The following is a 26,766-nucleotide window of genomic DNA, read 5'->3' on the forward strand; positions in this document are numbered from 1 at the left end:
TCACTTAAAAAATAATAATCTGATGATTAAAGATGGTATCCTCAGCTTATAATGACGAGCAATGACGAAGGCCTAGGGCATGTGCAGTGGAAATCACATAAAAAAAGTACATAACCTACTAGTGTGTTTGTATACATCACTCAACTACTTCCATAAAACATAAAAATGAGTGGCGAAACCCAAATATCGAATATTGTCAACGAGATTCTGGTGAGAGCCCCGATTTCTCAATAAATTCTATGAGAAAAAAATATCACATAAATTCTCATCGAAAAACATTGTTTGCGGTGTTTAGAAAGTAGAGGCGATCGAGGAAGCCTTCAGCTGCGTTCTGGTCCACAACTTGGATCACGATCTCGCGAAAATAAAATCATGGCAGACAGAGTTGAGTTTGGCCATGGGGAAGCTTCCCGCCGACCAGCAGGAAGCCGCTGTCAAACAGTTTCTTATCCTAGCAGCGGGAATGACGAATCATCGACGATTACAAATGTTACTGGGTTTACTGGAAGGCCTGGTCACTGGGAATGTCTTACCTGCAAGGTAAAATGCCTCAAAAAATATCTGCAACGTCGTTGAAAAATCAAGTCGATTTTAGTTATAAGAATTTGGCTTAACACCCTCTTCTCTTCTAGGATGGTGTGCGAGTCGATTTTGAGTTGTGACAAATTAGTCTATGATCTCCAGGAGTTCTGGGTAGAATCATTCGGTCTGATTCGTCGAATAACCGGTGGTGTAGACTACAAAGGTGTCCGGGAAATAATGAGGGGCTGTATAGAAAAAGCCCAGACAATTCCAGTTCGCCTGAACGCATCAGTTCAGCCACAGTTGAAAGCCCTGGAGTACGTATTCGAGAACATCTTCGACAGGAACAACTGCCTCCTTCCCAGCTATTTTATCATCACTGAAATCCAGAAGGTGTATCCAGACAACAAAAATTGGCCACACTGGAAGTTGGCTTCATTGTTATCGAATTTTGTCCAGAGTTTCCGTCCAGTGGCGCAGATGGTGTCCATTGTGGGCCATTCAAAGATGCTTCCAGTGGTGGAGCACACTGGATACGCTGACCACCAGATTAATCCCTGGCTGCTCGATCCAACGACATTGAAATTTTCACTGAAAGGGAGCCTTCCATACGACGCTGAGCTTCTCAAACCCCAAACGGAGCTCCTGCGTTATGTCCTGGAGCAACCTTACTCCAGGGACATGGTCTGCTCAATGCTGGGTCTCCAGAAGCAGCACAAACAGCGCTGTATAGCCCTGGAGGAACAAATGGTGGAGCTTGTTATTCTGGCAATGGAGAGATCCGAAAACGACACAATGCAAGCAGAAGGGGTGGACGGAACAGTGGCAAATCACTGGGTCTGGCTGCATCTCTCCTCTCAGCTGATCTACTTCATTCTCTTTCAGTTCGCCTCATTTCCACACATCGTCATGGCTATTCACGAGAAACTAGCAGCTAGAGACTTGAAGAAAGGAAGAGATCACTTGATGTGGGTTTTACTTCAATTCATATCGGGAAGCATTCAGAGAAATCCACTTGCCAATTTTCTCCCAGTACTGAAACTCTACGATCTCCTCTATCCAGAGAAAGAGCCTCTGCCAGTTCCAGACTACAATCAAGCCCTATGCACCCACCAAATGGCAATCACCTGCATTTGGATTCATTTACTGAAGAAAGCTCAACTGGAGCACGCCAATATTCACAGGCCAATTCCAACAGCTCTCAAGGCACACCACGAATTCCTCCAGCATCTGGTGATGCCAAATACCTCGTTATGTATGGGATCAGACTACAGAATAGCTCTTCTATGCAATGCGTATTCGACCTATCAAGAATATTTCAGCAGACCCATGGCAACTCTCGTGGACACCGTCTTGGGAACTCAGAAGAATCAACAGCAGCAGCCATTGCAGTCGAACCTCCAGAACAATGCAGCGTTGGTTACAGGTCCAATTACACCTTTATCAATGTCCATCCTGGATTCTCTCACGGTTCATTCGAAAATGAGCTTAATCCACAGTATCGTAACTCACGTTATTAAACTAGCACAGTCCAAGAGTAACATGCCTTTGGCCCCAGCCCTAGTGGAAACTTACTCTCGACTCCTAGTGTACACTGAGATCGAGAGTCTCGGGATCAAGGGATTCATAAGTCAGCTATTGCCCCAGGTCTTCAAGTCCCACGCCTGGGGGACTCTCTATACTCTTCTGGAGATGTTCAGCTACAGAATGCATCACATTCAGCCTCACTATCGGCTCCAGATCCTCTCCCACCTTCATAGTCTCGCTGCAGTACCCCAGACAAATCAAACTCAACTGCATCTCTGCGTGGAGAGCACAGCCCTGAGGATGATCACTGGGTTGGGATCAGCAGAGGTGCAGCCCCAACTGTCGAGATTCCTCTCAGAGCCGAAGACACTGGTCTCGTCAGAGTCTGAGGAACTGAACAGAGCCCTAGTTCTGACACTAGCCAGATCCATGCACGTAACGGGTACAGGATCCGATCCTGTCGGTGGCACCTGGTGCAAAGAGCTCTTGATTACAATAATGCAGAACACCCCGCACTCCTGGGCTATTCACACTCTTGACTGCTTTCCCCCAGTGCTGAGTGAATTTTTCAAACAGAATAGCGTTCCCAGGGAGAACAAACAGCAAATAAAAAAAGCTGTTGAGGAAGAGTACAGAAATTGGGCGTCAATGAGCAACGAGAACGACATAATCGCTCATTTCTCAGTTCCTGGTACCCCTCCATTATTTCTCTGCCTCCTATGGAAAATGATCCTCGAAACAGATCGAATTAGTCCTATCGCCTACAAAATACTCGAGAGAATCGGTGCCAGAGCTCTCTCCGCTCACCTTCGAAAATTCTGTGATTACCTAGTCTTTGAATTCGCTAATAGTGTCGGTGGACAACACGTCAACAAGTGCGTGGACACGATAAATCACATGATATGGAAGTACAATATTGTTACAATTGACAGATTGGTACTGTGCCTGGCACTGAGAACTCAAGAAGGTAATGAGGCGCAGGTCTGTTTTTTCATCATTCAACTGCTCCTATTGAAAGCCGCTGAATTCCGTAACAGAGTCCAAGAATTCGTTAAAGAGAATTCCCCAGAACACTGGAAGCAGTCCAATTGGCACGAGAAGCACTTGGCATTTCACCGAAAATTTCCGGAGACTTTTGCACCGGAAGGGATTATGGATCAAGCGAGTGGGGGGCCCAGTCAGTATCAGAATCTACCGGTTTACTTCGGTAATGTTTGCCTCAGATTTCTCCCAGTCTTTGATATCGTGGTTCACAGGTATCTGGAGATACCACCGGTTATCAAAAGTCTGGAGATTTTATTGGAGCACCTGGGGTGTCTCTACAAGTTCCACGATAGACCAGTCACATATTTATACAATACTCTTCATTACTACGAAAAGAAGTTACGAGATAAGCCACAGCTGAAGAGGAGATTAGTTGCAGCTGTTCTAGGGTCTTTGAGAGAGATCAGGGCGCCTGGATGGGCCCTCTCGGAACCGTTCCTTCATTACATGTCGAGAGTGCCTGAAGAGGCCGTCTCCTGGGTACCCGAACTCGACTACTACATCAGACTTGTACGTAGAATTGTGGAAACGATGTCCGGTACTCCGCACTTTCCCTCAGTCGACTGGAGATTCAATGAATTTCCAAATCCTGCAGCTCATTCTCTGTATGTTACCTGCGTGGAGCTCATGGCAGTGCCTGTTGCTCCAAATTCTGTAGCCAATTCTCTTCTGGATGTTGTGGCCAAGGGGTACACTGTCATTCCACCTAAAGATATTCATTTGTGGATCAACTGCGTGGGCTTGCTGATGGCTGCTCTTCCCGAGTGTTATTGGGCTGCTTTCTATGATCGATTGGTTGTCACGATCAGCAGTCCTGGGCTTGCCAAATGGCAGTACAACAACTTGACACCTTTCCAAATGTTTAATTTTGATGTCACTCATAATTGTCTACTGGAGAACAAGTACTCGTACATGCTGGCACTGACTCATTCTATCTGGCATCATGCTGGGGTTGGACATATCACGACGATGCCGCAGTTTGTGAAGGAAAAACTTCAGCCCGCTGTCACCAGTGAGGAACAGCTTATTTTCGCCTGTCACTTAATTGGACCCACTCTCGCTCGGTTCAATGTTGAGAGGCCCAAATGCGTTGTCGAATTGACAGTTAGTCTCTACGAAATGCTAGAGCAGATCGACAGAACGCAGGCTACACTGAAATACATGGATCCCGTCTGTGATCTGCTGTATCATATTAAATACATGTTCGTTGGGGACATGATGAAGACTGATGTCGAGTGCATAATCAGGAGACTGAGGCCTGCTCTCCAGATGAGACTCAGGTTCATTGCTCATTTGAATATTGAGGAGATTCAGATGAATTAAAGGACAGCTCGTGAAACGTCTTCAATGGATTTCGGATATTTCATTGTGTGATTGATGTGAACGTCTCGACGACTTCAGTGATTTTGTGGGGGATTAATAACAGATGCTCGTGGATTACTGATGCTTTTTTAAATGGATTCTTATGTATCATTGATCATACCATCAGTGAAGTTTTATTATCAAAGTGAAGGATTACGCTCGTACGCGTCGATGTATGCACGATTGATTTTACAGCTTCCAAGAGGTAATTGTACAATTCGATTTTTTTAACCTAAATATATTGCAGTATTTTGACTTGTACTGATGCAAATAATTCTCTTATCCTTTTTTTTCGTCGTTATAGTCCTGTCTAGTGTTCTAATTCATCGATTTCCCTGATATAAATCCGCAGAAAATTTGTTTTTCCTATTATTTAAAAAATTTATACTGATAATACGCAATCACAGAGGAATACCTAATTAATGGTGTACGACGGTAATTGATTCATTTTCATGGTCTCATTATTTATGAGTAATCATTTAATAATCAGTACTCCCAATAAAACCTTAATTCCATACATAATTATGTATGGACGATTTATTTTACATTTTTCAAAAGTGAATTGTACAATTCGATTTTTATATGTAAATATATAGCAGTAGTTCAGTTTCCATAGATTCACAAGAATATGTGACAAGATTCAGGGATCATTTGGTTTACTCTCATTCTTTTCATTTTTCTCTTCATGACTTTCGTCTTCATTCACTCCATTTCCCATCGACGGTGTATGCTGGGCGTTATCAGTCGTCTCTGATAACGCAGCGTTGAGTTCTATTTCGTCTATGTGAATGCGTGGTATATTGGTCCCCCTGGAGTAATAATCGATAATAATTTATAACTACTGGAATAATTTTTGTTGGAACACAAATAATCGTGTGAGGAATTACAATTTGGTTGAATCCCAGTTCTCAGTAATTTCCCTTTGGTCTGGGACTTCCTTAGGGAATGATGGATCCACAGGCAGTGATGAGGGCTCGGCGTCAGTTGCCTCGTCACCTTCGGATGTCAGAGTACGAATTCTCTCGATTGCTCGTTTACGTTTTTCTTGAAGAATATTTCCAATCCCTGCAGAAAAAAAAATCCATCTTCAATTAAATCTCATGGATTTAAACCTCAAGATTTTCGCGAGACCTGTTGAGATTTTTGGTCCATCGGTGGACGCAATTTTTCCTAATCCCGTTGGTGGCAGAATTTTCTTCCATTTGGCAAAAGCAGTGTCTTGTCCTTGCCGCCTCTTCTCCGCGATCTTGAACATTTTTCGTCGTTCCTCCGTCCTCTCATATCGCAGTTGAATCTTCAGATCGTTATTGGCCTCTCTGAGAGAGCCTGTTAGGGACACCATGTAGTAAATTATCAAAGCCATCAAAACGATCAGGGGAATTACGATACCGGGGGATGCGATGTAATCCAGAGCTCTGAAAATACACGAATCAATTCAACGAAACTCATTGCATTTTGGATTTATGTTTATATTTATAATCACTTGTGAACTTTTCGGGGTAATACGTCTCTCAGACTTTGGGTGGCCAGGTAATATATTCTGTGATATCCGGAAAATGGCCCGCAGTGCCAGGAGGGCCTGACCCAGACGATGGCGTAGCCCACGGGGAGAACACACAGGAATAACATCGTAAGAAGTAATGCGAGATAAAAATTATTGGACCTAAACAGTGAAAGAAAGACAAAATAGTATTATCAAAAGATGGAATTTCGTCGGAAACTAGTGTTTCCCCTGAGAAATTCAATTGATTTTCTGTTTGGAATCTACTGTACAAAAAATTCTTGACGATTAATTGTTACTCTGAGGATTTACCTCGAAGCTTTGAATACAACTTCATGTGGCACATTGCATGTCATAACAGCCCACGATCTCAAATACATAAGAATTCCCAACTTGACGAGATTAAGTGCAGTCAAGCCGGGACTGAAGAACATCCCCATCCACACCATCCCCTGATTATTAACAAGATGCAAAATATTCTCAGCGATTTTAAAGTCGCCATACTGTGGAAACCGTTTCTCCAGATCCCAGCACCACCAGGTGTGAGTGTACCTCACGAAGAGTGCCCGTAAAAAATCAACTCCTAGTGTAGCAATTATTGTGAGGAATAGATCCATCATAGTGAGCTTCGCCAACTCCTGACCGAACATTGTCTCCCAGCATAACTTCCTCAGTTTTCGTTTAGTCGTTATGTTGAGCTTCAATATTGCAGAAAGACTCACTGGTGTGTTTCCCCTGTCTTCTTGAGTCGACTCCGGTGTTTCGCACACATCACAAACAGTATAAACACAATTCTTTCCGTTTAACTCCTCCTCAGGATATGGAGTCGTTTCTTCAGCAGTTAATTCTCGTCCAGTAGTTGTGGAGTCAGCAGTGCCTTCAGTAAAACTTGAGATCACATCGCCATTCACGTTGAGATCGTAATCATCGTAATTGTCCTGAGGGTTTTGGGGATCTTCTCCGAGGGGATAAGTCGGCCACTTCACTTGATCATCAAACGATGGATTAAAGGATGAATTTTCAGCTCCTCCAGGGATTGTAGTATTTTCTGTTAATGACATAAACGACTCGTAGTCCATCGATCCATCGACATTTGTCAGAGTTTCCCCGTAACTATCGGGGAGTCGTGGTTCAAATAGATTTGCAGGATAAACAGAATTTTCTGTTGAGTTCGGTGTAATGATCAAGCTCATCGCTGCTAAACTCGTCGTCAGGATCCGAGACTTCGTGGATTTTCTTGGAGAAAGGGTAAATGGCAAGCCAGTTGTAGATTTTCTACAGGGTGATTCAACCTCTCGACAGCGGGAGGAATCCCACAGCATCGCTCCAGGGGAAACTTCTGCTTTTGGTTTTAAAGCATCTAGGTCTACCTCCATGTGGCTGATCTTATCAAACAGGGCAATGATTAACGAGTATAAATTGAGGAGATTCAGTAACATAATTCTGGCTAGTTGAACTCTCAGCTGCTTCCTGGGGTGGTAGTTCTCGGCGAATCCCAGGACCTCGAAGAATATCGGGAATATAAATGATATGAGGGACATGACTATTGTGATCTCGTTTTGCCTCCACCAGCTGCTACTGGCGTCAGGTTGCATACTTCTTGCGACAACCTCCACTACTGCGTAGGCAGACAACACCAGGAGGAATAGCACTGCGAGGTTCACGAGGATTCTAACTGTTGTTATTTTCCAGCTGTCGAAGGGAAATAATTAATAAATACATTAACTAAATTAATGATTTTCATTAATGAAATTATCTTCATTAATGAACGAATTGAGGGAGAATACAGACTGTCCGAGTTGCTTTTCCTTTTCCGCTTCTTCCAGAAGGGATTCCTTAAATCCTACGATGGTACTTGCTACCCTGTTGTGTGCAGTTTCAGTATTTCCTATCATGAAGTCCCACCCCGTGAAGAGCTTCCAGGAGAAGGCGCACTCGTCCTCTTTCTCTGATAACTTGCTCATCCGGGAATTTTCCGCCATTCTGAAGACGAAATGTGGCATGAATTCGATTTCATAATAAATATCGATATCCACTGTCAAAAATTACTTTTATTACATAATCGAGTAATTCTTGAGTAACAAGTTCAAATGGAATTGAATTTTCAATCCCCCATTGAATGAATTTCTGACAGTTTATTGAATGGATTGTTCATTACTTGCGGAGTATAGCGACGAAACTGTACGTGTAAATGACAAGATTGGCGACGAAATATGCGAGCGGCATTCTGTATCCTACGTCTTCAGGGTTCCGATTGGTATACCACCCATAGAAGAAAGGCGAGTATTTAATGATTCCTTCGAACTCCCAGAGTGTCAACAGGTGTGTGGCTTTAGCCTTGACCTCAGGGGGCATCATCTTGCGATCACCCGCTAGACTATGATCAGCCGTCAGGATTTCCGGGACTGCCACGAAGATGGTCAGTATCAAGGATATCACGAAATTAATCCAGAAGAGCCAGCGGAGAAAGATGAAGTAAGAAGCTACAGCAGAACCGAAGTGAGACTCGATCTCCTTAATCCTGAGCTCCCAGGGTACCATCCACTTTTGAAGATTGACGATTTCTCTTCGAAAATACTGCCACTTCTGTTGGCACCCGAAGAGCACGCCATTTAAAAATTTTTAGTCGATTGCTCATCTACTGAGAGAACAGATTTTTTCGCACTAGGTACTCACCTTGTTGATGAATATCGACACCTGGGTGAGGATGTCCCTGGTGTTCCTACTCTGTGCAAGTCGAACCTGAAGAGCGCCTTCATGTTGTCTGATATACGACTTGGCTTGTCTCACCAATTTCATTTTCTTTCTCAATGTCCATGGCTGATATTTCACAGACCCCAATACTTCCTTGTGGACCTTCAGCTTCTCAAAAATCTGCTGCTGTTTCATCCTCTCCTCCATGTCCTCATCCCACCCGTCAATCGAGATCGCTGTGCTTAAACAAATCACAATTGCAATACTACTGGATGTAAAAATCGAATCAGCAACGAATTGAATGTGTGATTTCAGCAGTTGAACAATTAAAAATGTTCTACACCCACCTCCAGCCAAAATTCACTTTTTTTTTTTTCTGATAAATCATTCGATGGGATTGATGTAAAAAATACGTTTTTGTGTTTTGTCATTGTTTAATGACTCAAGAAATTCAGTAGAGTTGCGATAATTTTCATGCATTCTCCCTACAGTTTTGTGATTCTTTTCAAAAGTCTCGAAAAAACGTAGAAATAAATACTCGCACCACCTTGAAATTTTGTGAGTCATTAAATAATAAAAAAACGCAAAAACGTTATATTTTTCAGGTCAATCCTATTGTAAATTCCATAAAAATAAAAAAAACGTTGATTTCGGCTATAAATGGATGTAAATGGATGTAACACCCTTAACTACTGAAATAACTTAACATACTCTCCAGAGCTTGTAGTAAACACAGAAGAGCGTCTCCTAGAGCTCCCAGGGATATCCGCGGCATCTTCATTCAGAAGAGTAGATGATCCGCGCTTCTTCCTTCTGCTGGACCTCCTGGAGGACTTCCTCTGCAAAATCGCGGACACTGAGGCGGAGTAATCGTCCTCCTCCTCCTCCTCAGCGGTATCGACCCTGGCCACGTGGGCGAGCAGTGTCGGAGACAGGGGCATCTCGAATACGTCAGAGGAGTCCCTCGACGTATCTTCGGTCTTCGGGAGGTCCTGGACCAGCGCAAACGTCACAGAATGCCGCTCCGTTGCCTGAATCCCCAGAGAGTGCGATAAATCAACCAAGAGGAAAAAGTCACACTGAGCCACAACTAAAAACCAAATCCACCGCACCCTGAGACAGACTTACTCCGAATCCGTTAAGTACACGTGTTGCCACACCTCGCTACACCCTAGACTAATCACTGCTGAAGCTCACACATCCCCTTTCAATAATCGTTTCAGGTGTGCGTGACGCACGCCAGTATTCCAGCATTAACGAACCACCTCATCGACATTATTACCTCGTTTCGATAGGGATTAATCCTTACACTATGGGCTCATTTATTTCGTGGCATTTGTATCCCCTTCGGACACTTATGGGTATGACTCATTATTAAATTGTCGTCGAAGTCAATTCTGATATAGCAATCAATTAATAGCACTAATCAATTGATTGCAGTTTTTTATTTTAACGCTAATCACGTGCTAATCGGTGATAATTCGATAGATGAGAATTTAAATAATTGGTAGGAAATTTTTCATTAACTAGCTCTTGCACGTTATCTGTTAATCCAGTGTAGAAAGAAACAGTTTCACCTTCTCGAATTGGAATGAATGGAATTAAAGTGTAGTTAATAAAATTTAATGAATCTCTGCATTGGACAAAAAAGTCTGGAGTGCGTCCAAAGGAGTTCTGTTCGTTTCTGTTCATCGAAGCGAAAATTTACGAGGCCAAGAATATCTACTGTGACGATATCGCGTGTAAATGTTCCACCGAAAAACAGAATTCGCATTTGAGAACGACAAATATACATTATCTGACGATAAATTCCCGAAGAGTATCGGTGATTTAATTAATCCCGTGGCATATGACGAGATTACCTGTGGCGATGATGAAGAGGTGAAGGATGACTTGATTGAACCGACTCGGAGTATCCCCACTCCCAATTCATCCCTCGGCAGACCATCGCGTTTCGACTGATGTTTATCCTCCTCGGGATCCATTTGGGTCTTCGCTTCTTATCCAAATTGGAAATGAAAAAGGATAGGGTAAAATTGATGGGGTTCGAACAACCCCGCTGGTCACTACTCTAATGGCTTTACCCTCTTGTCCCTTTGAAGCAATATGCCAGAGTCGTTAAAATCCTGAGTAGCCACACCTCATCTAACTAGTGGCCATCCACACCCTTCATTATTACCACTCTTCAGCATTCCTCTTTTCATTCATTTATTTCTGTAGTTATCCTCGAGTTCTATCGATTGACTGAGTAAAAATTCAAATGGCCTCATTCCCATTCAAGTACGAATAAACCGATATTTACCCTTAAGATCCTAACTCCCCAGTATTTTCGGGTACATGAAGAGAAGATGAAATAATAAAACACTTGATGCATGTTCCTCAAAATATTATTCAAATATATTTGAAAAAGAAAAAAGTACTTTACACAAATGATGAATTATCCTATTGCAATTAGTCTTTAAGTATTCCAAACAACCTGGAACTGGAAACAGTTTTAATAAAGTATTCTATTTAATAGTTCATTCTATTTGGTCGTGTGTCGCGCCCAGGTCTTTCGTTGTACTTGGCTGATGAGGTCATTGCGCGCTGGAAGACGAGCACTGGTTGTCCTGGAAGGTGGAGGTCCAGGAGATCGCAGAATGGTTGCGAGACTGCTCTTGGGTATATTTTTGTCGAGAGACTGGGATTCCCTGGTTGGGGTGTCTCGGGCAGGACTTCCCTGCGGCCTGGGACTGTCCTGTGGCTTTTTTTGCTCGGTCTTTCTGCCCTGGGGTGGTGGATCCAGGGTGACCATCGTCTGTGGTGGACAGCTGGCCCTCTGCTGTCTCGGGTCTTGCGTGTCCCTCGCGAAGTGGAGGGAATTTCTCTGGCGTGGGAGAGTACAGGGAAGAGGTTTGATCAGGGCATGAAGGTCGGACAGGGCGTCCTCTGACTGGGAAGTGTATCCTGGCATTTTATGAGGCATCACCGGGGAAGACGCGAAGCTGTTCGCTTGAGACAACCTCAAGGGTGCCTGGGAACTCTGAAAAACACATTCTTCACTAACTAATCATGGAAATTCTCATTTCCGATGGTACGAATTAAATAATTTTGTGTAAACGAGGGTCACTTTTGCTCACACAACAAATTGCACAATACGAAGGTTATTCGTTTTTTTTTTAAATAAAAAAAATCTGATTTGTCTTCATGACATTGTTTTTGTCGATGACATGCCGTAGAAAAATAAACTTAAATAGAACGAGCAAAATAAGCCACGTCTACACTTGTGGATGTGACGAATAATAGAATAATTTTCGAGTATTGAGTACCGATGGTTTACTCGTAGGCGAGAGTAGAAAGCTCGCAGCTGGCATGGGATAGGGCGAGGGTGTAGCATACGGCGACCTTTGAGTCTGATAAGGACTAATATTGTGCAATCTCTCAAGCAACTGCGTCTGAAAGTGCAATTGATCATTGGAGGCACCATATCCCCCTAATTCAAGTCCCTCAGTACCATAAAGAGGGTCTGGTGTGTAAGAGTAAGTGAAGGAGGGTGGCTCCAGCTCCCAGGGTGAACCCTGTCCCGTCCTCGAGTGAGACTGCAAGAAATATTCCATAAGAAATACATCCCACCACCTTTTCGATTAATCATAGAGAGTGGGATAAAAAAGTCGGTTGTTTTTAAATAATAATCCCAACTCAAATGCAAACTTATTAATGGACGCATTTCAAGGGAATGGAAAAGAAATAAAAACGTATTTCCTGGGGAAAAAAATCATCGCATTTTGCCACAAAAAAAGAGCTGTTAGTAACATTTAAAAAAAAAGTCGACCGGAACTGTTTTGCTGGTCACTCGTCCTTAGAGGTATTTAAGGAAGTTGTGCCCTCTTTTAGCGCAGATTACCGTTTTCTCGAGTTTCAGATGAATTGTTGATCGGATTGACGCGAAAAAAATATACCGTTTTCATATTTTACTATTGTTCAATGACTCCCAAGATGTCATGATCGTGTATTAACTTTCCTGCGTTTTATCTGAATTTTTAAGAATCTATAAAACTTTAGAAAAAACACTGGGAAATTATTGCACGCTGATGGAACCTGGTGAGTCATGAAATATTGATAAAATGGAAAAGTGGTATATTTTTGCGGGTCAGTGCTGTAATTAATTTGTCAGAAAACTCAAAAAATTGGTAACTCTGGGTAAAAGAAATGAAGATCCTTAGATGGAGGTATTTAGGGGTGATTATTTGATCCTTCATTACCTTAATCGTAAAAAATCCAGTCTGGAAGGGGCTCTCCATCACAGCAAGACAAATGGCAAATGGAGCAATATCGAACAAAGTATCCACGTGCGTGAATACATAAACGTTGCTTTTTAGGCAGAGCCACACGAATAGTTTATTATTGGATTAGAGGCGTACGAAGGCAGCATAGTGGCACAGAGTCGACCATAAAATTTCACAAACGTTGACTTGCCTATGCCATCTCTCTCTATCTCTCTCGATGCAAAGCAAAATTATGTCAGCAAAGACGACAGAGACTAATGTATATATGCGCAGTTTTGAACAGCCGAGTGGTATAAATAAAAAATATTTGGAGCACAGGCAATTGGGTATTTTCCCCAACTCCTCCTCTCTCCCTTTTTCAGCCCCCTTCGGTATCTTCTCTTGTCCATCTTGTCCCCCACGTGGTCGAGGAATTCACATCAATTTTATCATTTCACTTGTCTCGTTTTATTAATTAAAAAAAATGTTTGTGTAAAAAAAAGAAACAATTAAAAAGCTAAAACAGTAGGCAGCTGCAATTCGAGTTATTTAAAATTAATTAAGTAATTAATGAAATAAAAATAGTATAAAATGCGTAGAAGAATTGTTGAGCTCGATGAGTTGTTTTTTTTTTATGATTGAGTATCACGGCGTCATTCGATAGAGCGTTACCTGGCCTAGAGTGGACAGGTCGGGAACGTTTGGTGATTGTTGATTCATGGGATTATTCGTTCCTTGAGCACCTTGTGACTGTACAACACCGTGGATACCAGATGTACGTTCCTGATCGCGCAAATGACTCACTAGGGCACCAATGTGTTCTAAGAGCTCCTTATTTTGCACCAGTAATTGATGTGTCCTCGTCTAAAATTGTAACAAAAAAAGATTGACACGCGTATCCGCGGTGTGGGGTATGATCTGAGAAATTCGTCGGTTATTGTGGAAAAGATGCAATGAGATTAATGAAAATTACTTGTGCCTCGACCCTTGCGGCAGTTTCTGCAGCGAGTTGATCCTGAAGAAGTCTGGCATGTGCCACTGCTGCACGGGTCTGCTGTCCCTGCTGATCCAAACGCTCTCTGAGTAATTGTATCTCATGTTTTAGTGAAGTTAATTCATTTCCACCGAGGAGGAGGATGTCTCCGCAGTCAGACGGAACTGTTCCCTGCGAAATTAATCGGATTGTGAAGTTTTTTTTGAAGAATACCCTTCTCACATTTAATCATGTGTAAAAAGACATTTTCAGGATTAAATTTTGATTGTGTATCTGTTTGGAGGATGACATACCGATGGCGATTGCCTGATAGGCGACGCCGAGGAATGCGTCCTGATAATACAAGGTGTGATGGCCGTCGGCTGATCCTGTCCTGGATCCTCACCATCCCCCAAGATCGATATGTCTTTATGAAGATTGGGCGATGGTGAACGCGGCTGTATAATGGGCTGTCGATCATTCGTCATCTCGTCCTCGTAATCTTCACTACGCGGTAGATGATCGTCATTTCTTTCCCTCTCCTTATCGTTGTCCTGATCTCGCTCCTCGGATGCTGTATTCAGACTTAGTTTATGGCACACCTCAAAGGCCTGTCCGACCGTCCTAACTACCCTCATGGCTTGACTCTACAATAAAAAGCCACCGATAAATTTTCAAAACGTTAAATTTTCGGTTTGTGAGACGATATTAACCGATTTACCGTCAATAAATGGAATAATTTTAGACCGCATAGCAGTGAAATATTGAGAGTGGACATGATTAAATTTTCTAAGACGGTTTACATAGTTTACCTGGAGCTCCTCGAAATCCTCGTCCTCCTCCTCGAAAGGCAGCTCATCCAACGAGACACGGGTCTGTTGGTGAGTGGCAGGAGGAGGATTGAGAACCGGTGGCTTCGCTCTGAATGACGGTTTTTTCATTCTCAAGTAGCCAAAAAATTCTGGCTCCTTGAAGGATAATTTTTTTCTAGGTCTAGTGCCTCCTGGGGTACTTGGCTCCGGTGTTCCAGGACTTTGAACACCTGCACCACCTGTACCACCTGGCATTTCCGATGTAATCGTCAATTTTCCCGGATTTCTCAACATCTTTTGTATTTCGGACTCAACACGTTTGACCCTGGTCTTCAGGGACTCGCCGCACGTCTGACGCACATAATCGCCCTCATTACCCACATAAGTGCTCCAGAGTGCTCAAAAAGTAATTAAGAAGCTAAACTTCAAGTGTCACACACGTTGTTGATTCGTTCCACTATTTGTCTGATTAATTTTCAAAATGGGAATGAAAAGGTGGAGGCAAATCGGGGGGACAAGTCGATGGGTCTCGCTTGGGGATTGGTGATGATTTTTGAGGGATGGGATTATCAATTGCAAATACTGATCGAATAATCAATGATCCCTGTTGAACCGGACATGACTGAGAACTGAGGAGCAGTTGGAGTGTATTGCCTACGGTTGCCCACACTCCAAGACACAGAGAACTATGGATGCTATTTTAATAACTCCGACGTGTATTTAAACACACACAGTCGCACGTTGGAGGCAAGTTCGAAATGTTTTTCAAAAAGAAAAAGTGTACATTTACGAGCCAGTGAATGTGGAACTGAAAAGCCAGTCAACACGATTAAATAATTCCCATTTTTCCCCCCTGTCTATTTGGCAGAGCTATCTACTAATACTATTGCAGGGTGCAATGGCAAACAACGAAAATGAATTCTCAAACAAACCGTCATTTCGAGACTCCGACAAATTACGCACTTTTGTTTCGGGGGGGAAAATTTGTTAAATTCGTTGTATTAATAAACATGCCGGTGTATCGGGTTCAAGAGTGTGGTCGGTGACTTTTTATTGTACGTTTTTTTGGCAAGCGTTTGGTGCATCGAAATGCGAGGATTCTTGGATTTAAATTTTTCCATTCTCTGGTTTACGCGATAGATCAACGCGTTGTTTCGGTTGTAATTCACGATGAGAATCTCCTTCGGAGAATGATATGACAGGTGAAAGAGGATTCCTGGTATGATTTCCCTCTTTATTTCATCTAGAGTTATTCACTGAAAAACTGCTCTCAATTTGTCGATATTTGTTTCACGATTCAGAAATATCTTAACAAAATTTTCCCTGGAACTAGTATAAACCGAATACTTCGAAAACTTTTTTGAGAAGACGGGTCTATCGAAAGTTATGGGACTTTATAAGAATAGATGACGGAAATTATTTTACGAGTTTCCTTCCAGATAAAATCGTGAATTAATAAAAAAATCAAGGGAATAAAGATAATTATGACGGAAGCTGTTATACAGCCGATAAAAATTAATAGTAATCAATAGTACTTGACAAAAATTAATCGAATTCCCACCGATTCATTCAAGGGGATATTGTAACGTAAACATTCACCTCTGAACCGTATCCATAAACGCACATCGCCTGTAAATCATCGGTTTCCATTTTCATTATTGATTTATTTCTCCTTCACTTCCTTTTCCACACAATCAAGCATCATTATCTCCTTTTACGAAAAACCGTTTGATTTTTAGAGCGAAGCCTTCGAGGAACTTAGCGGAATACCACCCGATCATTTCCCAGAATGTCTCACCTTTTTACTAGATTTGAAAACATTGCACTTGAAGGAATTGCTGTTGCCGTCGCGTGCTATGTAGCTAAATATCTTGAGATCGTGACTGTCATGGGAAACGTAGAATATCCGATAGATTGGATAGTGCATCTGGAATGCTTTGTTCTCATCCATCCATTGTTGCTTCTTCTGAGAGAAAAATCGTTCAGTCTAATGAGCTTTTTAATTCACCCTCTCGATTAATTAACATTTATGGATTAAACTTTTACCTTTTTCTTTCGGAGAGTTACTTTCAGCCCGTCCACTGACACCTCCAGAGTTACTTTTTTCTTCTTAATACCTTTCGCTTTGAATTCGTACTGCAAGAAAGTTGGAGAGCACTTAGCTAATTGTTATCATTCCTATTAATTAACTGTGGAGTTCATAACGAAGTCGTGAAACAGGATTGATCCATTCAACGTTACACTGTTAGAACTTGAATAGAAAATTTTCAGGCGATTGCCAATTTATTAAATTGTAAATTATTTCCCAAGAAAATCACTCCAAATGAATTGAACCAGCTCAATCCTACGTCACGGACTTGATAAAATCGATAAAATATTTTATAATTTATTTACTCTAATCCGTCGCATCGCCGCCACGATCTCCACTCGGCTAGTGGGTCGTGGTACATCCATGGACCCAATGAACTGAAATCCATAAATATAAAAAAATAAATAAAATAAAAATGAATAAAACATAAATTGAAGGAATAAACAAAGACAAGAGGGGCCCTGACGTAATTGCACGTATCTCATGAGATGCTGTGCATTCTAATGAGAAATTAAACCCCAGATTATCCCCCCGCAATATCTAGGTGTCTCGCGTGAGAGGGATGATACCAGTTTCCAAAATAAACCACGTGCTAGCCAATGACGTCATGGAGACAAGCACAGTAGAGTGGTGAAAAAGCCAGTGGGCAATAATTTCAGTTACAGAAATATCATCGTTGTCGTAGTCGATGGCCTCATTGTGTTTAGTCCACGTTAGTTTTTCGTCGTAGGTCGGTTGACGGCGCCAACATCTGTCTCATTGTCTCAATCTATGTCTCTTATTTCGAATGATCTTACCTTAGCGTGGAAGACGATGCCACGATGAAAGGCCTCCTCGCTGTGCAGCGGGATCCTGGTATCATACTCATCGTTGTGAACGAGATTGTACTGCTTCTTCGAGGGCATTCTCGGCCCGTTTTCCCTCGATTACGATTATTTATATTCGCTGCAATATCGAAAATTCCATTATGATAATTACCAGTCAAACGATTGATAATTCAATTATCTGAATTAATGGATAATTAATGGATAATGAATGCATAATTAATGCATAATTAATGGATAATTAATGGATAACGTAATTGCGTCTGCATGGAAGAGCCAAATAATTTACTGATGATAGTTATGTAGTGGGAAATAATGTTCATTATTTTTGTTCTACATTGGTATAAGAAGCGTCTCGATTGCGGAGACGAACTTGAATTCCATCAGGAGGATGCACCTTTGTGTACGCGCACCTGAGATCAAGCAGCGTTCACATCATCAAGGTCAATAACCATTGGGATTTATCCAGATTTCACGCTGATTCCTCGCATGAAAAAATAATTATTAATTTCCTTAAATCATGAAATAATCTCACGTGTGAAATTATTTCAACCGCTCAAGGGTCTCCAGTGAATTTCGATATGGATCAATGGGATGACGATAAATTGACGGTGTGAGTGCTGCTGAAGCCAGACGGTGGATGACAGCGGATGGTGAGACAGAGATACAACTACAGCAAGACTTTTGAAAAAGGAAATAAATGAGTTAAAAAGAAAGGGGGGGAAATTGGAAGTAGGGGAGAAGACGGTCTACGCACACATTCACATTTGTACCCGTAGGTTTTGCTGAAGATGCCGTGTGCCACAGCGGCCAAGTGGTCGAGGTAATGGACAGGAACGAAACTCCAGTGAACAAATTCCACTTCTCAGTTGTTCCAGGAACACCCAACAACTTCTTACTGATACCAACAATCCTCGCCCCGTGCAATTATTCTTTATAACTTTATCCTGTCACCTGAAGAAATCACCTGAAGAAATACTCGACAAATTGCTCGACTAATACCAGTGGATGTACCCAGGGACAGCTCCAGAGGTTGCGAAAAAAAAAATTAATAAATTCCACTATAACGTTTTTCCCTGGACCAAGTGGCTGTTTAACTTTGTCACAAATTTTTTCCGCATTTCTCACACGTTTTCCCTTCTATCTGTTACCGCGTAGCACGCAGCAACTTCTCTCCTGCACTGGATGCATGGAGCCAAGGTTGAATGGCCCGTGATCCAAGGGGGGAACGAACTCGCTCCGTTTTTTTTTAATCCCCCGTGGATACATGCGTTTATTATTTATCTATTTATTTTTTTCCAATTTCCCGCATTCCCCAGCTATTGTCCCACGCGCTATTTCGAAATTCACGCGAGGGAATAACTGATTTGAATTATTAATGAGTCAGTGAGAGAACACGAGGCTCAACCGCTCATTGACGTCTCCAGAATTTCAGATGAGTGAAAAATTTTGGATTATCAAGTTTATTTGAATATTTGTTTTTAATCACTCGGGCGATTGTTGTTTTGGTGATAAATAAAATTCACTTCCACACAATCATAAACTGGTCGTTGTCACAGTGGATGACGCCAACGTGCGCGATAGATCCTGAGAGAGCGTTTCTGGTATAAAAAGAATGGGGGGAATTTGAAAAAAATTTATATTGTCCCACTCTCCAGGTTGTTTCTTAGCCCGGCGACATAGAAGGCATCCAGCCCCGTCACAAGGCGAAACCGACGGCACACTGAGAATTCTGTTAAACCCGCTCTACCATATATATTCTGTTATATACATTTGGAATATCATGGGGTATAGTGGAGCCGCGAGAGGCGCGCGATTGGAGCACCGCGTAAAATTCGAATGCTTTCTCCGATGTTACTTTCTTCTGTTATTTATCTGCAATTTTCCAACAATTAGAAACTATTTCGAAAAAATTTCCATGATTGGTAAATTCATTGGGATTTTTGGAGCTCATTTTTAAAATTATACCAGCGAAACTCATCAGTTATTCAATCTGAGGATAATACGCCAATTTTCGTGAACATCTGGATGAAATTAGTGATATTTATATTATTGGTGAAAAATTAAAAAACTTTTATTAATACAATGTTGAGGTATTAGCTTTCGTTGGATATTGTTCATCGAATTGTCGAAACTCAAAGGCACACTGATTACGCTCTGCTTTCTGATCTACCTCATTATACAGTAAACTTAATAAATACACTGTGTTCTTGACTTTGCCAAATGCCTCGACTTTAGTGAAATGAGTTCTGGCCTTGAGAAGAGCTTTTATGGCATCTTGAATGATCGCTCTGCGCCTGTCTGGAGCCTGTGGGGCTGTCGCCACGAGGCACTTTGCGTGGAGAACTAGGGCACGGGCCTGGTCGTACCAGCCACCATGAGCCAGGATCTGAACAATCGCTTCGTCTATGAGGGTGGACGCTTGATTTGGCATTCCCATGATGAGCTGCAATAGGGCGAGTCGAGTGAATTGACTACCAAAATGTTAATATTTAATCTAATTACCTGGACATTCGCCAAGTGCATCTTCACCAGTGCCTCGTAATACGAGAGATGATACTTTGTCGCCATTTCCAGTGCTGAGTTTAATAAAACTAAGGAATTGGTTCCTGTTATGCCATTCCCTGGGAGAATTGACGAGTTCATGATTTGGCTGGACAGAATCATCGCCCTCACTCGATTTTGGGGATTCAAATCCTCGTCTTTTTCGATATTACTTATGTGATCCAAACCAGTTGGATAATCTCCCTTTGCCAGAGCAACTTCAGCTAGTCTAAATTTACTCTCAATCGTGTCTAAACTTGATATTTGATTTGCTGTCGCTTCGGCGTCACTCCATTTCTCGTGTCTCATTAATTTGGTTAATTGATACAATTGTTGACTCAGCATCCATATCTGCAAGACAATATTATTATTATTATTTATCCCGATGACTACAATTTCAAAAAATTGAATAATCAATTGATCATGTTAAAATCGAGAAACTTAGACTTACCTTATTAGAGGGTTCATTAGGGAACCTCTCCTTTGCGTGATCCAACACAACATCCACTAAACTGTACTCCCCAAACTCTACGAGGGCATTGACGATATTAACAACAGCTTGACACGTCGAGGCCCCATTGAACATTGTCTGTTTCTTGTTTCCCGAATTATGAAGCAACAGAAGTTGTGAGGACACTATGGACATCTCGGCTTTGCCATAGTAAGCCCAGAGGGCTGCTTTCTCCGCGTACGACATCGACATCAGATCCGTCATGGAGTGCTGACAGTTGAGAACGTCCGATTTAATCAGTGTCTGAAACACGTGCGATGGACTCTTCCCTTCTAGTGCTGAATTGTGTGCTGAAGCTATTAAACCTAGACTCGTTGTGTGAGTGATACCTAGCATGCTTGCTTTTCCAACTGAACGTTCGATCAACTGACTCCTAGAAAAATAATAAAAAAAAGATTAAAGTTCCATGTATAATTTGAATTTAATAAAATGGTGAACTCACTTATTCTCTTTCGACAAATGATACATCCAAGCATGTGCCAACTGCAAGCAAACATTATCCCCAGCCTCCTGAGCCATCATAATGGCCTCCTTCAACGCAGCCTTGGCCACGTCTTTATGATCGAATTGTGCGTGAAGAGCTGCCAGGTTCAGCGCAGCATATCTAAATGTTCTGGACCTGTCGTCAGTTGCTGATCTGTTCTCCAGAGGTGCGAGCCTGTCAAAACAGTGATACAAACTGTCCTGAGCACCACAGTACTCATTAACTCTGAGACAATTGAGATAACTGAGGTAATGGGCTTCTGCGTAATAGGGATTGCAAGCCAGAAGTTCTCGAACGAGAACTTGGAGTTTAGCTGGGGGTATCGCCTTGTGCTCGTCTGTCTGGAGAGCTTGGGCTTGCTGAGCCACCAGCAGCTCAGCTCTTCTACAATCCCAGATGTTTTTGTTCTTGGATATTCTGGAAATAATTGATAAAAATTAGTGATGAGAAAATGGGACATCGTAACGAATTCTGTTGATTCTCCTACTCTTTTACATTCCCGAGGTCCACCCTCGGTGTTGGAAGGCTTCGCGCGTTCGCCAGGGCCATGGCAGCTTCTTCAAAGTCCTCGACGAATGCATCGTACAATTGCGCAACTTCGGAGAAAGCCAGCTCCTCAAAGAAGATGATTGTTCTACGAACGTACAAACCTAGAACTGAACTTCTGCACAGTGCATAGGAATTCAGAGAATGATCCTGTGGAGATTTAACCAGTCTTGAGAGGACGTCGAACAACTCCAAAAGACCCTCGACTCCAACGCTCTTGTTTGTTAAATGCACACATTCAACTTCCATTGTACGTGCGAAACGTTGGAGAACGTATTCAGTTTTACACAGAGCGAATATGAGGGCTTTTAAATCCATATCTGGAGACTGAAAATTTTTAGAAGATTTTTTAAAAGATTTTTTAAAAGAGGAACAAATAATTGTTACAATGCAACGCGGACGTTTTGTATCTTCAATTCTTCCTTAATTCTCATTAATCTTACAATCATAACTTTAATTCATTTTGTGTGATGTGAAGTAATTTTTCTTCATCAAAGATCCCAGATCGGCCTCTTGGATCGAATGAAGAAAAAAAATTCTGTTTTGATATTAATTTATGGCAACTCAACTGAATAGCGCACCCCATAAATCTACATTTCGACAATTATTGTTATTGTAATCATTTATATTGGATTTTTACACACCTGAATTAATTTCAATGCAACAATGCAGAAGTCTCGACGTTCTGGAGGAGCTAAAAACGATCGAACTAGGTAATCTAACTGAGAAACGAATAGAATTTTGTAGCGAAGTAGTAAAACTGCAAGTTGACTTGCTTGTTCGGTGAGTTTTTGGGAAATATCTCCGAAATTACGAAAGATCGTGAATTTTTTGTAAACATCTTTTTCACAGAGCTAATCAAGAACTAGTCAAAAGGTCATTAGAACGATTTCGCTATTTCCTTTAATTTCAGAGATATTTACGAAAACTCTACTGAATCCCTCCGTTAACGTACCTCGTTTTCTCGCTTCACTACAAAATTGTTTTACATCAATTGCTAACGAAATATTTTCTCACATCTTTGAATGGCTATGCAGTATTCCTTTATCAACAGAATTACTCCAATTTTGTAAGGTGTCAGAGTCTCTTTGTTTGCCTTGTGACCGCTGGAGGTTTCCTCCATACTCAGCAGATCTTTACTCATCGTAAATCTGTTCAATTAACTCTGGAACTTCAATTTATCCTACAACAACAATAGACACCGGTTCAACATCTCAGATTTTATGGAGCTACTACTGGCACAGCTGACGAGTGTAAACAAATTGAACAAAAATCCAGGGCACATCTTCATTGTCGATCAGATATGTTGAGAACCCGCCACCTTTTTACACTCCAAGTCTAGGTTAGGTTTGCCCTTGATTTGTGATCATACTGATGAGATTCTGGCGATTCTGGTATTAAAGGGAAAAGTGCGAAATGAGTATATTAACGAGAAAATTGGGATTTCTGAATTCTTCGAGGGTTGGGTTAAATGCAATTAGTTCCAACGCAGCTCTTGTCGACAACTGTACAGAAGTATCTAATAGGAATCCCAGGAATTTGGAAATGCTAAGAATCGCTAGGAAACCCACTGGATATCATCTGGAGCGAGTAACACGACAATTTTGGCATCAGTAATATCTTATCCTAGGATTTCTTCTAGATAAAAAAAAATTCAAAACAGCTCCTTCTGCAAAAATTGATACACATGAATTTGAACTTCCAGACTGGTCATCACACGAGGAGTTAGACACCTCGAAGTTCATGTAGAGCATATAGAAAATGGTCCTGTTATCACAGCATCCACTAAAGAATGGTCCTTGAAGAAATGTCTCTATTCGTGAGTGAAATAAAACTCATTGCAATGCAATTACAAATAAATCAATTGTAATAATTTGTATTCATCGATTCAGATATAACGACAGTTCTGCGTACATGAATATGGGTCGAGTTCTCGCAGAGAGATGTTTAGAGAGTGGAATTTTCGCAGTGCACGTCAGTCCCCACCTGCCAAAAGGTGGAAAAGTCGATTTACTACTGTCAAAATTGAAAGAGGGTGGTGTTGACCTCGTTGAGCCCAAAGTGTACAAAAAATCGCAACCCTGGGACCTTGACAGACCGGAAAAACCCTGGGATGTTATGGAGCCATGAATTTATGGAATGAGATGTTATGGAGCGATGGGGTAATAAAAGTCATTGGATTAATCATTTACAAGTCATCATTTATTTCATGAAATAAATACTTCAGAAATTCATACTCTTAATTCAAACTAATACAAATATATTGTATTAATTTTTGGAAGTTATTCGTTTATGGAGGTATTGTTCAGTAGCACAGTTCAAGGGTATCACATGGAATCCACTTCGAGCTCTCTAGGGCGTCCCACATGTTGTAATCCTGCTCGATTATGTCCCTGTTAAGCTTGTCTATGTCCACTGGTATCGAATGTTCTAAGAAAAACCCCAAAAATAAATAAATTTAATATCTCTAGTGAAGGGAATCTATTTTTCATTTTCAAGCTATAGTAGAATCCCGTTATAGTCACACCTCTCCTCAATTTCTTTTCACGCGTATCTTTTAGTGCCCCCATTCTAAGACATACCTCCGGGCTCAAAGATGGAAAAAATTTATTATTTCGTCCGGTGAGTAATTGAATTCCGTGAAAAATAAAACCGAAAAATGAATTTCCCTTGTGTTGACCGTGACAGAGGTAGCTGCCAATTTTCTTAGCGTGAGAGTTAATTAACCATTGAATCAATTTAATAAATCGGATTCTCTGAATTCGCTTCCCCTACAGCCCCATGCACGTGACTATAACTGGAGTCTACTGTATAAAAATTGATGAAGAAATGGATCTGTTTATAGGAAACATGAATTAATTATCATTTGAGAAGGAAGCACTCTTCTTATAAACGTACCAATGAGTTCTAAATCATCCTCCTCAGGTTTCGGTTCAGAAACATAATTACTATAGTTATCAGAAGTGGGTTCACTCTCGTAGTAACCCTGCTGCCACGCACTGTAGCTATTCCAGTAGGAAGAAGTATCGTAATAATTATAGGAATCACTGCTAACGCTTGTTGAGGAGTACTCCGAAGACATTTGAGGAGGAGTCGACCTGCAAAAACCAAAATATGGCATGTGTATCCCCAGATAATTAAATTTCAAGACAAAATCGTTGGTAATTACACTGCCAATTTGCTCCAGGGTCTAGGCACAGCATTACAGATCTTCAAGGCCTTTGTACCGAGTCCTCTGTATCCATTCATTGTCACCAGACTATTTTCCTGCTCCTCCTCATTGGCAAATCTGACGAATCCATATCCTTTGCTGAATCCAGAACTGTCCAGGATAACTTTAGCTGTTCTGATTGAATTATATTTCGCGGCGAAGGCTCGGTAAAGAGAGTAATCATCGATGTCAGTTGATAAATCCCCAACCCAAATACTGAATTCTCGGTCTGCTGCTGGCTTTCCCGTGGTACTGGCATTATTCAGTCGGAATCTAATAGCCTGCAGATTCATTAAATTAATCATTTTTTTAACTACGTTCTCTGAAAATAATTTGTCCAATGCTGCACACGTTCAGTTGGTCTGATTCCTTATCGGATTTTATCTTCAATATTTTATGTTATTTCAGGTATTTCAATGTTCTTCCACCTGTTGGGTGAATGCTAATGAAAAAAAAGGTCAACGAAATATATTTCATGAATGAGAATCACATCGACCATACAATCGCATTGGGCGAACAATAAAACACCGCAATTCAGTAGCGAAATTCAAAACGATGATAAGACGATTTGAATTATTAGAGAATTTTCAATGAAAATCTCGACATCTCAAGGAGAAACTTTTTAAAGTGAAATGTGAGTGTCTCTCAGTTTTATAAATATTGGTGAAATGATTTCTGACAAACTCACCGAAGAAATAAATTGACTTATCACGGTTTACCACTTCGCTACTGAAGTGGACAAACAGTACATGACCCCGATAAGGTTTTAATTACTTCTGTACAACGCAAAAATCATCTCAAAAGCAGAAAGATATCCTACGCACTGGATTGGACCCTGGAATGACTTTTCCATTCAATTTGTGCATGGCATCGAGGGCCATCTCATCTGTGGGAAAGTGCACAAAGCAATAGCCTGCTGGTTCCCCTGTATAGCGATTCCTCATTACTTTAACTGTTTGGGGTTGCTCTCCCATTTTGTGAAATGCGTTCATAATAAAACTCTCTGTCATGTACGGCGCCAACTGAAAAATCAGGAGGCCAAGCAGTGAAAATCAAACCTGATCAATCGTGAGTGGTGTAACCTACAATTTTGTACTCACCCCTCCCATCCACAGCTGGCATAACACCATTGGTCCAGACATTCTGTTCGATCTTATTTTGTTTATATGAAAGTTTTAATAATCCAAAACGAAGCTTTTTTATTTTGTTTGAAGATCAATTATTGACATTACAAATTCAACTGTTGGAGGGCGTCATTCGTAGGAGAGGCTCCCCGGCAGAGAGGATTGACTAAAGTAGAGGCTCAGTTCTGGGGGTTTGAGTGACCCCAGCGGCATCGTAGTACTGCACCCCAAGAGAGGGAGGGCTCCACACGCAATGCTGGGGTGTTTTTTTTTTATTAACTAAGTTTTTATTGCAATGCTGGGGTGTCCATCAAGTCGACGGGGTGAATTTTATTTTCTGCGGTATGAATGCTTTTTGTTTTTTATTTGTTTAACTGAAATTTAGCCGACTGTAGAATGTATGGAAGGGGGAAACCACATCTTGTGGAATTTCAATGGAAAAAACTATTCAATATATTGAAGATATACCACTAATGAAATTATATTTTCGTAATGAGCGCGTTGTTTAAATGGTAACGTGCTTGTCTACCACGCCGACGGCCCGGGTTCGGTCCCGCCGTCATTCGATTTTTTTTTTTTAATAATTCCAATTTTTTCTTTTGTAACTGGCTAATAAATCGAAATAATGGTTAAAAACTGAATAGCTCCGCAATTGTCATGTTCCCCTAATACTTTTACAAAAATTTCGAATTTTTCACCTTCAGTGAAAATTTCAATGAATAGCTCCTCGATTGTCATGTTCTCCTGATACTTT

At 41.4% G+C, this 26,766-nt stretch overlaps 6 protein-coding genes across 9 annotated transcripts; 2 read left to right on the forward strand and 4 right to left on the reverse strand.

Moving 5' to 3' along the window:
* The first annotated feature begins 118 nt into the window (after positions 1-118).
* MED23 (mediator complex subunit 23) lies at positions 119-9,415 on the forward strand. Of its 2 annotated transcripts, XR_892903.1 has the most exons (4): positions 119-210; positions 296-540; positions 633-4,660; positions 9,369-9,415. XR_892903.1 is itself a non-coding variant. In XM_011315904.1 (3 exons), the coding sequence occupies exons 1-3, from the start codon at positions 166-168 to the stop codon at positions 4,414-4,416; spliced, it is 4,074 nt and encodes a 1,357-aa protein (XP_011314206.1). In that variant the 5' UTR covers positions 119-165; the 3' UTR covers positions 4,417-4,716. The 2 variants fall into 2 exon arrangements, 1 of the variants encoding a protein (XP_011314206.1); XM_011315904.1 differs by lacking the exon at positions 9,369-9,415 and having other exon boundaries at positions 633-4,716.
* LOC105273547 (transmembrane channel-like protein 3) lies at positions 5,096-8,872 on the reverse strand. The gene is made up of 8 exons (XM_011316044.1): positions 8,633-8,872; positions 8,115-8,542; positions 7,748-7,939; positions 6,269-7,648; positions 5,939-6,118; positions 5,587-5,870; positions 5,343-5,520; positions 5,096-5,264 (listed from the first exon to the last, which is right to left on the reverse strand). Exons 1-8 carry the CDS (start codon positions 8,855-8,857, stop codon positions 5,096-5,098), a joined length of 3,036 nt encoding a protein of 1,011 aa, XP_011314346.1. The 5' UTR covers positions 8,858-8,872.
* A 1,657-nt stretch (positions 9,416-11,072) lies between the features above and the next one.
* On the reverse strand, positions 11,073-19,306 carry LOC105273457 (carboxyl-terminal PDZ ligand of neuronal nitric oxide synthase protein). 3 transcript variants are annotated; one of them, XM_011315907.1, is made up of 10 exons: positions 18,350-19,306; positions 17,566-17,713; positions 17,074-17,145; positions 16,726-16,815; positions 16,478-16,642; positions 14,182-14,514; positions 13,868-14,059; positions 13,567-13,758; positions 11,959-12,228; positions 11,073-11,672 (listed from the first exon to the last, which is right to left on the reverse strand). In XM_011315907.1, exons 2-10 carry the CDS (start codon positions 17,671-17,673, stop codon positions 11,175-11,177), a joined length of 1,920 nt encoding a protein of 639 aa, XP_011314209.1. In that variant the 5' UTR covers positions 17,674-17,713; positions 18,350-19,306; the 3' UTR covers positions 11,073-11,174. The 3 variants fall into 3 exon arrangements, with proteins under 3 accessions (XP_011314209.1, XP_011314208.1, XP_011314210.1); XM_011315906.1 differs by having other exon boundaries at positions 16,478-16,645; XM_011315908.1 differs by lacking the exons at positions 16,478-16,642; positions 16,726-16,815; positions 17,074-17,145; positions 17,566-17,713; positions 18,350-19,306 and adding an exon at positions 14,680-15,362.
* A 349-nt stretch (positions 19,307-19,655) lies between these two features.
* Positions 19,656-22,841, reverse strand: ida (anaphase promoting complex subunit 5 ida). Its single transcript, XM_011315909.1, has 7 exons — positions 22,695-22,841; positions 22,322-22,371; positions 21,619-22,004; positions 21,090-21,548; positions 20,588-21,020; positions 20,098-20,487; positions 19,656-20,038 (listed from the first exon to the last, which is right to left on the reverse strand). Exons 1-7 carry the CDS (start codon positions 22,819-22,821, stop codon positions 19,670-19,672), a joined length of 2,214 nt encoding a protein of 737 aa, XP_011314211.1. The 5' UTR covers positions 22,822-22,841; the 3' UTR covers positions 19,656-19,669.
* A 172-nt stretch (positions 22,842-23,013) lies between these two features.
* Positions 23,014-23,871, forward strand: mRpL18 (mitochondrial ribosomal protein L18). The gene is made up of 3 exons (XM_011315911.1): positions 23,014-23,290; positions 23,383-23,496; positions 23,570-23,871. Exons 1-3 carry the CDS (start codon positions 23,094-23,096, stop codon positions 23,805-23,807), a joined length of 549 nt encoding a protein of 182 aa, XP_011314213.1. The 5' UTR covers positions 23,014-23,093; the 3' UTR covers positions 23,808-23,871.
* On the reverse strand, positions 23,858-26,186 carry Secp43 (tRNA Selenocysteine associated protein). Its single transcript, XM_011315910.1, has 5 exons — positions 25,989-26,186; positions 25,713-25,910; positions 24,847-25,169; positions 24,576-24,775; positions 23,858-24,107 (listed from the first exon to the last, which is right to left on the reverse strand). The coding sequence occupies exons 1-5, from the start codon at positions 26,028-26,030 to the stop codon at positions 23,983-23,985; spliced, it is 888 nt and encodes a 295-aa protein (XP_011314212.1). The 5' UTR covers positions 26,031-26,186; the 3' UTR covers positions 23,858-23,982.
* Positions 26,187-26,766: the final 580 nt, after the last annotated feature.

Source organism: Fopius arisanus, unplaced genomic scaffold, assembly GCF_000806365.1.
Source record: "Fopius arisanus strain USDA-PBARC FA_bdor unplaced genomic scaffold, ASM80636v1 scaffold00005, whole genome shotgun sequence".
Classification (NCBI taxonomy): domain Eukaryota; kingdom Metazoa; phylum Arthropoda; class Insecta; order Hymenoptera; family Braconidae; genus Fopius; species Fopius arisanus.